This window comes from Lissotriton helveticus, chromosome 11, assembly GCF_964261635.1.
Source record: "Lissotriton helveticus chromosome 11, aLisHel1.1, whole genome shotgun sequence".
Lineage (NCBI taxonomy): Eukaryota > Metazoa > Chordata > Amphibia > Caudata > Salamandridae > Lissotriton > Lissotriton helveticus.
The window spans coordinates 75,948,425-75,960,859 of record NC_136072.1 but is presented as its reverse complement, the minus strand read 5'-3'; the positions used below and the strand labels follow the sequence as shown (position 1 = coordinate 75,960,859).

General features: G+C 41.9%; 1 protein-coding gene across 2 annotated transcripts in view; it reads right to left on the bottom strand.

Moving 5' to 3' along the window:
* LOC144790905 (dehydrogenase/reductase SDR family member 4-like) overlaps nucleotides 1-12,435 on the bottom strand; it is a 118,010-nt gene that overhangs the window by 66,792 nt on the left and 38,783 nt on the right. For both annotated transcript variants that reach the window (XM_078665546.1, XM_078665547.1), the window contains exons 4-5: nucleotides 8,695-8,796; nucleotides 856-926 (exon numbers count right to left, since the gene is read on the bottom strand). In XM_078665546.1, the coding sequence (XP_078521672.1) occupies nucleotides 856-926; nucleotides 8,695-8,796 (173 nt within the window). The remainder of the gene's footprint in view (nucleotides 1-855; nucleotides 927-8,694; nucleotides 8,797-12,435) is intronic.

The window sequence follows — 12,435 nt, the reverse complement described above, 5'->3', positions numbered from 1 at the left end:
GTGTGATGGTGTGACCATGTATTATAAGGAGTACAATACCATCTGCCATACTCATAAGGATATTGCAAGTCACCTCAGATTTCCATGACTTTATAAAAGATCTCGGCTTGCAGCCCTGCTCTTCCATATGGTGATGGAAATCCTAAGTGACTTGCAACATCCTTGAGGTGTACAGCATAGGCTACTGTATCCCACATTGCCTTCAAGGTGTGGGGAAGGTAATCTTCTCTTCAGGGGTGAGCCCAGAGGATTGAGCTGGCATGGTGCATGCAGGAAAGATGTGTTTTGTTAAATATTTGAAAGAATGTGGTGTAGTTTAAGCTCCTATTTGTTCAGGGACGGAGTTCTAAATGTAGGTGACTGCTCCAGAGAAGGGTTGCTTTTGGAAAATGGTAGGTTTGAGTTTCGCAGTATTCGACTGAAGAGTACTTGCTTCTTAAACCCTGTTGTCCTCTGGGATAATCAGAAGACTATCCAAGTCAGGATGACTTGTGAAAATGTTGTGGAATGTGTTTCCATAATCTTGTACCCTTCCACTAGAAATTATCAGAATTTAAATTTACTATGACCACCACTGAAACATGGCAGTAAGAAAATACCTCCGCCACTAGGCAAAAACATTCTGAAACCACATCACCACATTATCAGATTTTGGTCATATTTAAGTTTTGGACAATGGAATATTCCATCACAGACAAAGCGGATGCCCTGTGTGCCATATCAAAATGCATTATGTACTACTGTACTTTTAATACAGCGGACAGGATATTCACCCTGTTTTTGATTAAGTATCCTATCTGCCAAACTATAAATAAGGCCCTTAATTTCTTCATTCACAGTTCTTGAGAGCCTTACCCAAGCTTCTGCATATGAGGGAGGACCTGCTTCACCAACAGGAATGTTGTAGTTACATTTGTATGCAAAATCTGAAACCAAAAATAAAACAATGAAGGGGGGAACACATATAGATTTTGAATGTCTTTTTTGAGATAGGGTCAAAAATATCAGACCTCCTAGGATGGGCTGGCTTGGAGAATACTGCTTGCCAATGATGTTTAGAGGCAGTTGAGGATATAGTTTATCCTTTTGCTCTAGTTTTTTTTACCACACACAACATATTGTTGCTCTGCAGATAAAGTGCACCATTTTCAAATATAAAGGGCCCAAATTTTAGTATAATATCAGAAGCATAATTTGCACTGGTAATACCACAACTTTGTGAGACACATTTTAAACTAGGAGAATGGTGGAGTAGCATCCTTCCCAGGATGGATACTCGTAAATGCATTATGGATTGGTAGTAAACTCTGCTCCGCTGGCAGAGTTCGCTGAGTTTTTCCACTCTGCGCTCCACATAGGCATGGTGAAGTTTACCGGTGCCTACCACTAATTATAAATGGCGCCTGCCCATAGCTTGACCTGGAAGATCTGGAGTGGGGCACACGAGAGGAAGCTCCACCCGTGAGAAAAAAATAGAAACTGAAATGATCAGCCAAGCATGGACCAACAGCGATGAGGGCCAGGAGGTGGCAGGGTCAGAGTGTACACTTCTCCTTAGACTGAATAGGTGTGGGGAAGCATGTTAGGACTGACAGTGACATATTAGCTCATAGTAGGTGACTGACTTTGTTAGAAGAGCTTGTAGAGTTTAGGATGGGTGATAGCTGGGGCCACAGTTACCCAGGCTCCTGCGGCCATGGCTGCTGCTCTCCTTCCTTGGAAGCTGAGCACCAGCGGTGGATCTGCCATGGGCATCCCCAGAGATCTTCTCTGCCTACATCAGCACCCTGCAGGATGTCATGTGGAATGTAGTGCCAGCTCAGCAGCCCGAAAAGACTACCCAGCCCATCTTGGAGGAGATCAGATCACAGGACGTGTTCATCTCTGTAAAGGCCACCAGCAAGTTCATGGCCTCCTGCTGAACATGCTCATTGAGACCAGGGTGTACCGCAGCAATTAATAGGTGAGGGAAATCCCTGTGAGCAGGTGTATGTGGTGGGCAGTGGGATCAAGTATGTTAGAAAAGTGATCTTGATCTACTACATGAAATTAGTACTTTTGCCCACTTTTTGCAAAAGTATTGGTTACCAATGAAAAATTACTATTTCTCCACAGAGGGGCAGATTTACAAGAACTGCATCTCTGCATATTAGCATAGATGCACCAGTTAAAATGCGTCACATAAAAATAGCCTTGCGCCACCATGGATGGAACGTATTTACAATGCGGAGCACTGTGGCGCAAGGATAGACAGATGCATGACGCATCTTTTGGCGTACAGGCAGCGCATTGCTGGAGTCGTGTCGCAAGCACAACGCAACTCCAGCAATGGTTAGGAATGCCTATTCCTGACATGCTGCATCACTCCTAATGCCTGCTTCAAGCAGGCGTAAGGTTTTGACGCAGTGGCGTTGTAAAAGTGACTCAGTGAAATCTTGTAGATTTCACAGAGTCACTTTTACGAGGCTTTTCTGTGTCGGTATGCCCACCCTACATGCACTATACCTGACGCAGGTATAATGCAGCGCAGGGCTTCACAACGTGATGCATCTCCCTAGATGTGGCGCATTCTTTATGACGCCACTACATCACAGAAGTAACACAACGGCGGCGTAAAGTTGTCGCAAGGGGCTTGTACACCTGCCTCAAAGTGTTCACACATCCCTGCAAAAAGTCATTCGTGAAATGGGCCAAATACAGTGTCAATGACACACGGGTAGTGGGGACACTGGGCGCTGAGGTTAGCTTAGTTTGCAGTTGTGGGAAGAAGTGTGAGGGTTGAAGAGGTGGACACGAGAAGTGTAATTTAATGGAACATGTAAAACCTGACTCAATGAAGTGGGTGGTAAGGGGGAGAGAAAGGGGGACATGGAGAAGGTTAGTAGGATATCAATGTATAAGGATTAGACCATGCACTGAGATGAAGATGCCAGACAGTGGGTCAGAGGTCATACTTTAACTTTCCAAAATATGCATGAGCCAGTCACATGCAGCGCACCAGTATTGAATGTAGAAGTTACTTGGCAGTGGTGCACTTCTTCCCAATAGCACTTTCACCCTCCCATTGCTGTGAATGCCAGAGGTGCTCTAAATACACTCTGTGCCACACCATGATGTTTTAGTGTAACTACCTTGCACTCCTTCCAGAGCTTGTCATGTTGGGAGGTGAACAAGCTGGACATGGTTGTATGTAGATTGCAGTTCTCCGCCCAGTCAAATGATGTGACGTGTGGTTCCTTCATAGGACCCTCTAGCATGACCTTCTGGACAAGAGGGAATGTTTCCCACAAGAGAATATGTGGAAATGTTTACAAACCCACACCACTGCTAAACTTTTACTGTAATTTTCGGACAATGTTTGATTGACTTTCGTGATTTTACACTTTGACTTTTCTTCGACTCGTATTCTTCTTTGCATACTGCCCGTCCCACATGGGCATGATTTTCTGAGGTAAACGTTGACATCACCCATCCGTCTTCCTCACTGTCACTTGACAATGCAACAAAACAACTCTTATACGAAGATTTAGATGACGATCAAATTCATTTAGTGTTTATTTGCCACAGCCGTTTGGACATGTGGATGTGCACAGAACATCACTACTGGAACGTTCGGGCGTCCATTTTGTTTCTTGTGGTGGTGCACTCACTTTTCCTTCGCCTTGCAAATCATTACAAAATGGTTCTTCTTCCCACGGCCTTTTCGTACTTGTCCGATGGCGGGACATTTACCTCTTTGTGGAAATGAAAATCCACATCTAAAGAAGTTTCTTTTTCTTTGAAGATATTACTTTGTGTCCTTCAACTTTGTGTTTCTGCTTGCTTTTCATGTTCATGACTGACTCACTCAGGGTACCTCCAGCCTCCATGTCAGCAGCTTGTCGATCAGTACGTTCCTCAGCTCTTTCAGCCAAGAGAACTTGCTCCAAACTAAGGGTTTCTCTCAGCATTCATCGTCTAAATGAATCTGACAGACATCCGTTAATAACTCTAAGATGTATACCTTCTTTATCCTTGAATTGATTAAGCTTACAGTGTTTGATGAGTGTATCACGTCTCTCACCAAATTCGTCAATTGTTTCACCAGCTTTCCGACATTCCTGACTGAAAATATATCTTTTGTAATCGACATTTGGCATTGGATTGAACTTGAGCAGTAACATTTCTTTAATTTAACTGTATGTGACTGTCAGTTCTCAGCAGTTTCTTTATTAACTCTTTTACTCCTTCACCAACAAGATTTTTGAGGTAGTTGACAATCTTTTTGTTGTGTGTTTCTTCTAGTGATTCAATGAAATCATGGAAGATTTCGATCTAGGAAGTCCATCTGGTGTCAAAATATTTTCTTTCTTTGTTATATCGAAGATAAGAGGTGGTTTTAAGAAGGTGACGGCACCATATCGTGTGCTCTTTTCAGCAGCGATTGAACAAGTACACTATTCCATTAGTCCGAAGTGATTCACCAGCCTCATAAGCACAATCCCCATGCTTCTGATTGGGTTGCCATGCCTAGTGTAGAGGTCGGATGGCTCGCTTTATCAGATTCTGGTAAACGTGATTGTATTCTCCATATATCTGATTATTACCGCCTCCAATGATTTTCTGCATTTATCTGCTTCTGCTCACAGTGTTCTCTTGCAGCTGGCTGTCACTGCTCATTGCATTTTTCATACTGTGTTGTTACTGCCTTTAAGTGTTTCTTTGTGCCAGAAATGATTCCTCTTTTAGAGGATCTTTGCACTCATCTGTCGCTGTCTTTAGCACTTCCCTGTTTTGCGTTGACATACTGTATAATATATAGCTCAGTGTTGTGTAGTGATGCAGTACCTCTTTCACAGCCTAACTAGCAGGTTTCTGGTCACTGATGAATAAATGTCTCAGTGAACTTTTGATAGCTTCAAAAGCTTCTCACTGGCTGGAGTAGCGATCTCACTCCACATACTCCAAACGTCGATCGTCACTTTGACTGAGGCATGTGTCGCACGCATGAGCAGTTTGCGGGAGCACAGCAAACTCTCCAGGAGAGCACTGTCAATCTTTGGGTTACGTATCCCTATATCATCACCAGTTGTAGCTTCATCCCCAGCCTGGGAGATCGTAAATGAATTCACCACATACGGAGCTTGCTATTACACTTCTTTATTCCTCTGCATGTAACTGCGAACTCAGCATTCTAAACGTGAACTCTATTCACCACATCCAAACACTTACATCACAGTTCTACGGAGTCCATGAGGAATCAAAAGGTTCCATCATCGGTCACTCACAAGACACTACAGATGCTATTATTGTTTTAGCTCCTGGTCCTCCGACTGCATTTTCTGGTACTACCTACATATTGTCTTTAATGGCATGGCACTGAAAAAAAGAACAATAACTGGAATATCAAAATTAAGTTCCATCTTGTTACTACCACTTTTCTAAATGAGGAGCATGTTGTAAATCTGAAGTGCTTTAAATCATTTAATGATAAAGAGCTAACATCAGTGGGACACTGATGTTTTAAAAGATAAACTGTAGAAGGGACCACTTGAAAATATCAGATCTAGCAATGGACAGCATAACTGATAATCAATCTAGTTAGCAATGCACTTTCAATATATTGATGCAACGTCCATGAGTTGCCTTAATCGTTTCACATAAGTTTGAATACATAGGCTCAATTAAGTCAATAGAAAGTGAGAAAGCATTTGTGCATTAATCAGAATTGGGCATTGATAATAACATGGAGGATAATAAATCTATGCTGAAATTCATGTGTGTACTAATATGATACTATTCACTTTGAAACAATTTTGATATTACCTGCTACAGTGTATTTTCCTAACATAAGCTAACACTAGGCATCAACACCATATTTTACAAAATTAGTGTCTCATAATGTTTGTGCTTTGTTTATTATGTCTCCTACATGTAGTCAAGCAAGTCATGTTTATTTCTTTCCCACTGACACTAGTCTTACAGAAGACTCTCTAGCATAGGCTCAGTAATATAACATTTGTCAAAGGTTCTTCCACCTGCATCCAGTACTGAATTAATTCACAATGGTTTACTGATGTTTATGTAATTAGTCTGTTCTGACATACCCTGATGACATTAGGTCAGAGAGGGCCAAATTAATATTCATGTAGTGGACTAGTGCTTAGGAAATAAGGCTGTATGGTGATTAAAAAATCTTATTTCTGATCTACTGGAATTTCTTTCTTTCTTTGCTCTTTCCATGATGATTTTGCACTTTCCATGCTTGTCTATAGGAATATATTCTTTACAAACCCTCAAATTTGGGAGTGAGCAGATTGTTTTTGTTGCTACTAGGGAAGCTGTCCAATTTCTTACTGATTTTGCTGCACATTTGAGACTTAGCATTATCTTAATTTTTCATTTTCTGTACTGATGGACTTGTGGCAATTGATTTCCCTGTATCCTGGCAGTTTCTGCCTTAATTATTTTCATTATTCTGTAATGTACTTTACATTTTGTGTACTAAACCTTTATAAATTTCTAATTCCACCCAAAAAAACCATTTATTTAGTCAGGCCTTTCTTATTTGACTGTGATTTTTGATAGGCTGGTTTGTACCTTATCTTGCGATACATTGCCTCCTGCAATGGATATTTAACACCCTTCCCGGTCTAATGTATGACGTTACAACGCATACATTTACAATGCATTCCTTTACAACACAGTTTTTACATCGCAACATCCTTTACAATGCATTCTTTTACATTGCATGCCATTACATCGCATTTTCAGAAACTACCTTTACAACACATTCCATTACATCGCATTATACCTTTACAACGCATACCATTACAATGTAGACCATTCCATCGCATTTAAGGTAAGTGTTGGATAGTATAGGGGTAATAATTACTATTCTAACTCGAGTGAGTGCAACACTAGGGTAAGTATTGGATAGTGTAGGGGTAAAAATTACTATTCTAACTCCTGTGAGTGAAAGAGTAGGGTAAGTGTTGGATAGTGTAAGGGTACTATGCATTGTAATGGTATGCATTGTAATGACTTCAGATGTAATGCCTGCGTTGTAGTGACATGCGTTGTAATGACATGCGTTGTAGTGACATGCAATATAATGGCTGCGGTGTAATGACATGCTATGTAAAGGTTGTTGCGATGTAATGACTGCAGATGTATGACACTACAACGCATGCTTTTACCACGCATGCTGTTACGATGCAGTTTTTACAACGCATGCTGTTACAACGCATAGCGCTTTGGGGTGCTGGATAGTGAATAGTTTAATTTACTATTCCAACTCCAGTCCCCGTGGATAGTAGGGAAGGTGTTGGATATTAAATTAAATCTATTCCCTACCCTACAGCGCCCCCCAGCGTAATGCGTTGTAATGACATGCGTTGTATTGGTTGCGTCGTAGAGGTACTGCGTGATAAAAGTTGCATTGTAAAGGATGTTTCCCAATGACTGCTATGTAAAGGTAGTGCGATGTAATGACTGCGTTGTAAAGGCTGTTTCCCTTCAGGATCCACCCACCCATGACATGCTATTGAGGTGCAAGATTGATAGGGGTACAGTGCGACAACATAAGTATATTCTATAGTTGCTCAGAGAAGTAAAGTATTCTCCTTTGCCTCTATTCCAAGGTAGCGTCTGAGGCGATCCAGTGGCTTTTCTGTTCCTGAGTATTCTTTGTTCGAGTTGGTAGAGGGTGAAAAGTAAGCACATGGCTATCATTTTTCTGGAGTTCTGTTGTGCCATGTGGGGTACTATGCAGGACTTATTGCCCCTAATGGTACCTGAGGCAATCTGCTGGTCTTTATGTCCATGATTGGTTCTATACTTGAGCTGGTGAGAGGGTAAAAAGTGAGATTCTCTGCTGATTACCTGGTGGTGCTCTGAAGGAACCTGGTAACTTATTTATTTATTTGATGATTTTATATACCTGTGGAAACCCCCCATTCGTTTTGATTGTTTGATCCTCTGCTATGATGTGAGCCTCCCAAATTGAAACTCACTCACTGTAATGATCCTGAGAAATTGTGTGAGCGCAGCCTCTTGTGCCATCTGCAGCCTCCTGTGCAATCTTGGTTCATTATGTACCTTTTAAAGCTTGTAATCAGATTCTGAGGTCAGTTTTACCTTAACTGTATTTGGACACACATTTGTGTATGAAGTATATTTGACTGAGCCTCCCAGTAATATAATTCACTCTCATACTGCCTTGTTGGGTGGACCACACTGTGGTACTCCCCAGCTGGCATATAAAATGCTCCTTAGAACATTAAAACCATTCGGGAGGAATAGGCTCCTGCAAGAAGAGGGTGGTCAATCTAAGGTCTCCAGTGCCCGACAAGAAATTCCTTTGAAGTTTGAGATAGATTACGATAGTCGGTAATGGTTTTGATGCTGGTTACACCAGCTTTATCATTAAACACAAAATTGGTCATCCCATTCCAACCCATCACTTTGTCATTAAACCCAATATTAGCGAATTTTCTAATTTATTCAACTGTAAGAGATACATTTGATTTAGGATAATGGTCATTGATGTCATTATCACACACATAGTTAATTGTACCCAGATGCACACAGGTGCTGTAGCACAGAACGAACTAACAACTGCTTCATAGACTAGATAGTTGTCTTAATGGCAGATAGCAAATTAAACCAAAGTGAGACTTACAAACAGATCATTTTAGTACTATGTAGTCTTACCTCAGTCCATTCTTCTTCCGTGGTGTCAAAGACGTTCTTTGGGTTGACCCCCACAGCAGCATTTGAGAATAGATAGTCAATTCTTCCATGCTTTTCTAAAGCCTTATCAAAACCAAATGCAGCAAATTAGAGGAATATGAAGCAGTCCCCAATTCATTATATGTTATGGGCTTGCATATTTAGGCCTATACTATAGAAAATGTTTTATAACTGCAAAGAACAGGGGTGCACAGCGTAGAGCCAGGAACACAGGACCATCACAATTTTTCAGAATACCCACACCATACATTTGCCTAACTGAACTCTAAATTGAATTAATTTACATTGTTAGTGGTTAAATTGGTTAAAATTGTGACCTACATTGGAAACCCCTGATCTAGAACATGCTCAAACGGAAGAATTTTTAGCACAGATTTAATGCATGTTGTACGTCTTGCACGTGCACATGCCCACTCGTAAGAGGTACAACGTAGGGGTTATCCGAGAAGAAGGACAGCGAAGACGAGGAAGGAGAGCGGCCATGGCAAGGAGGAGGCAGCCAGGCAGGTTACTGCCTTTTTTTTTTACTTTATAATTACTTTGGGAGGGTGGATGGGCCGGCTAACTACACTCCGCCACGGAGTCGTAGTTTTGCCTAAACTCTGCGTTCACAATGGAGCACAGAGTATGCAAAACTATGTAAACTCCGCTGATAGAGCGTGTTATCCGTCTGGGCTTAGGAAAGTCAAGGACAAGACGAGGCCTATCTGAACCCATCATAGCCTAGTAGAGGCTGCGTTGGACTATTCCGCTTGTTTATGGCTACAAAGATTTATACAGAGAGATGGGTGATATGTTTTAGCAATATTTTTTCCCTACCCCAGTCTGAAGAACCATGTATTTTGTCACGGGACAAGTCATTGCATAACTACTTTGATCTTTTTTATTTTGGGGTCGTTGAGATAATTTCGGCTATCAAAGGGAGTCCTAATTACAAGTCTCATATCCCAGATTGGAGCCAATGAATCTTTACAAGCTAGATGTTGAATTGTGCACCACTGTTTTGAAGGAAGTCGTAAATAGTGCTTTAAAGTGTGGCTTGCCATTGACGAGGTTAAATTTGATAATAGTACTTATTTTTAAAAGTGCGACAGGGGTGATGCAACGTGTTATTGCCCACTATCTCTCTTAGACTCTACAGTTAAGAAAATAGAAAGAGTAATAATGGAATACTTAGAGACAAACGTCTTTTTTTTAGGTATGTTCACTATTGAATAGTTCCTGAACTACCATTTAGTATATGTAGCAAAAAAATGTTGCCTTCATTCAGTATTCATGGGTTTAAACTGTGCATTTGATTGCATAAGTAATTCGAAACTTAGTGCGAATCAATTGTAAGTTTCTTGAGAGAAACCTATTTTGACGTTAAAACTAGTGTTAGATTTGTGCTGAAATAGGAATGCTCTGATGCCTTTAAGATCAAGAGAGGTGTATGATAGGGGTGATTTGGAAATATTTTTGTTCACACTCTACATAAATGATTTAGAAAAGTGTTTGGTGTCAATAAGCTGTGGTGGCCCACAGATAGGCACACGCTCGCACCCGCTTTAAAGTACGCGGCTTATGCCGTGCTCATAGCCTACATTGGCTAATGTGCTACAACAACTTTTGGATGCTTCTGTTATCTTTATGGACTGTTTAGATTTGAAAGCAAATGTATCAAAGACATTTACATATCTTGAAATTCCAATGGATCAGGCATGTAATTAGAAACATCCCAGACTATTAAGAACATGAAATTCAGGCATTCAATCAAAGCTTTTTTTATGTTTGCATCTAAGTTATGGTTGAAGTTACTGAAACAAATGTTGGACAGTTACAAGACTAAATGGGTAACAGTGACGATATATAGAGTGGATGTTTAAGGGTTACACAGGCATTTCTGATATACAAAAAGTAGACTGTCGCTTGCAGCCAGTTGCTTCTACTTGAAAAAAGACATTCCTTGCAGACAGCTCACTATAAATTAGTTTCTAAAAGGGCAGACCAAATGTAAACACGCTCATGCTGCACTTAAGGGACTGCATCTTGCAAATGATTTGGAGAGGGCGGAACTCTCCAGAATCTCGCGATGCTTTTATGGAACTCCATGGAATTCTGCAGAGTAAAACTCTGCGAGTTCTGCCTACCCCTAGTAATCTCAGAGAGAGAGAGGGAATGTGGTGCCCCATAAAGTATGCCCAAGTGGACCCTATCTAGGCCCAGCAGAGACTACTCTGCCCAATACGCCGGGTCATCCCACCCCCCAGTGAGCCAGTCATTCAGGACCATATCTGGCAAAGCTAAATAAGAGCAGTATAGTTCAGCAGCTCCTAAGCCGCCATCAAAAGGCAACAATCGACAGTTAACATGGGTAATCTGGGAACACCCGCCAACCCTCAGGAAATCATGAACCATGGACTCTAAAGTTCCAAATCAAGTCTTTGGGAGAGGGAGCCAGAAGTTCTGAAACATGTGAAGGGGAGCCAGAAATTTTGAATTATGTAAAGGAATCAAGGTCGCAATGTGATTTTAAAGAGAGTCACTTAGCCCATCACGTGCAGCTAGAGATGCTGGCACTTCTGCAAGTTTTGCTTCATAGAAGCAAGGATGGGGAACAGGTTAAGAGTCCACGCCAGCTCCAGAAGTGTAGAAACATGTACGCCAGGTACCGAAAGCGAAGGCGATGGATAGGAAGGATGATGTTACGTAAGTGGTCCTCAGAATCACCACCTGTAACAGACACCAGAAGAGACCTAGTACTATTGACACAGAGCCCCGAGGCCTCCTCATAATGCACCAGCATCTTCAAACACCACAGACACAATCCCAAGAAAAAGGAGCACATAATCAGCATTAATACCATAGGCTGCTCAGGTCCAGAGTCCAAGGCCCTTCCCCATACGTGCATCACAATGGATAACACAGGCGAGGGGCTCAGTTGTGAAGGCAAACAGGACAGAGAAAAGCAGGCAGCCTGACTGGGTACCCATGAGGATCAGTAAAGTATCCAGTTCACCTGAACTTGTGCAAACGGGTGGGAATAGAGAAGATTGGTGTGTCTACGAAAGTGAGGCCCTAAACTGGCACTATCCAAAACCACTTCCAAGAAGGACCAATCAACCGAGTCAAAAGCTTTCTCAAAGTCAATCATGAGTAGGGCTGGTGGGAGCTGCAGCCACTGGGTCTGAGAAAGACCCACCTTGACCCTTTGGATACAATGACAGGTGCTACGCCCCACCTTAAAGCCACATTGAACATGATGGACCAGGTATGGCATGGTGCATTATAGCCAGTTAATCAGCACTTCAGGGAAGAGTTTAATATCAATGTTAATGAGAGAAATCAGTCGGTATGCCGCACACGCATCCAAGTATTGAATCGGTTTGGGTATCACCACAATCGTGGCCACATCAAAGTCCGGGGGAAAAGTGCCAGCCTCAATTGTCGCCCTATACAGGGGCAGAAGATGAGAAATCAAAAGCTCACTGTACAGCTGGTATTACTCGACTAGAAGCCAATCCAGGCGTTTTGCCCAAGGCCATATCAGACAGTGCCTCCCCAATCTCCTCAGCCTTAATGACCTGATCCAATTCCTGGACCAGGGAGTGGTGTATGGAGGGCAGTGGAATATCAGCTAATAGTGGATGTGCCCCATCCGGGGAGGTCACAGCAGATGTTCATTAAGGGCCCCCTAGTATTCTGCAAACACCCACACAAATC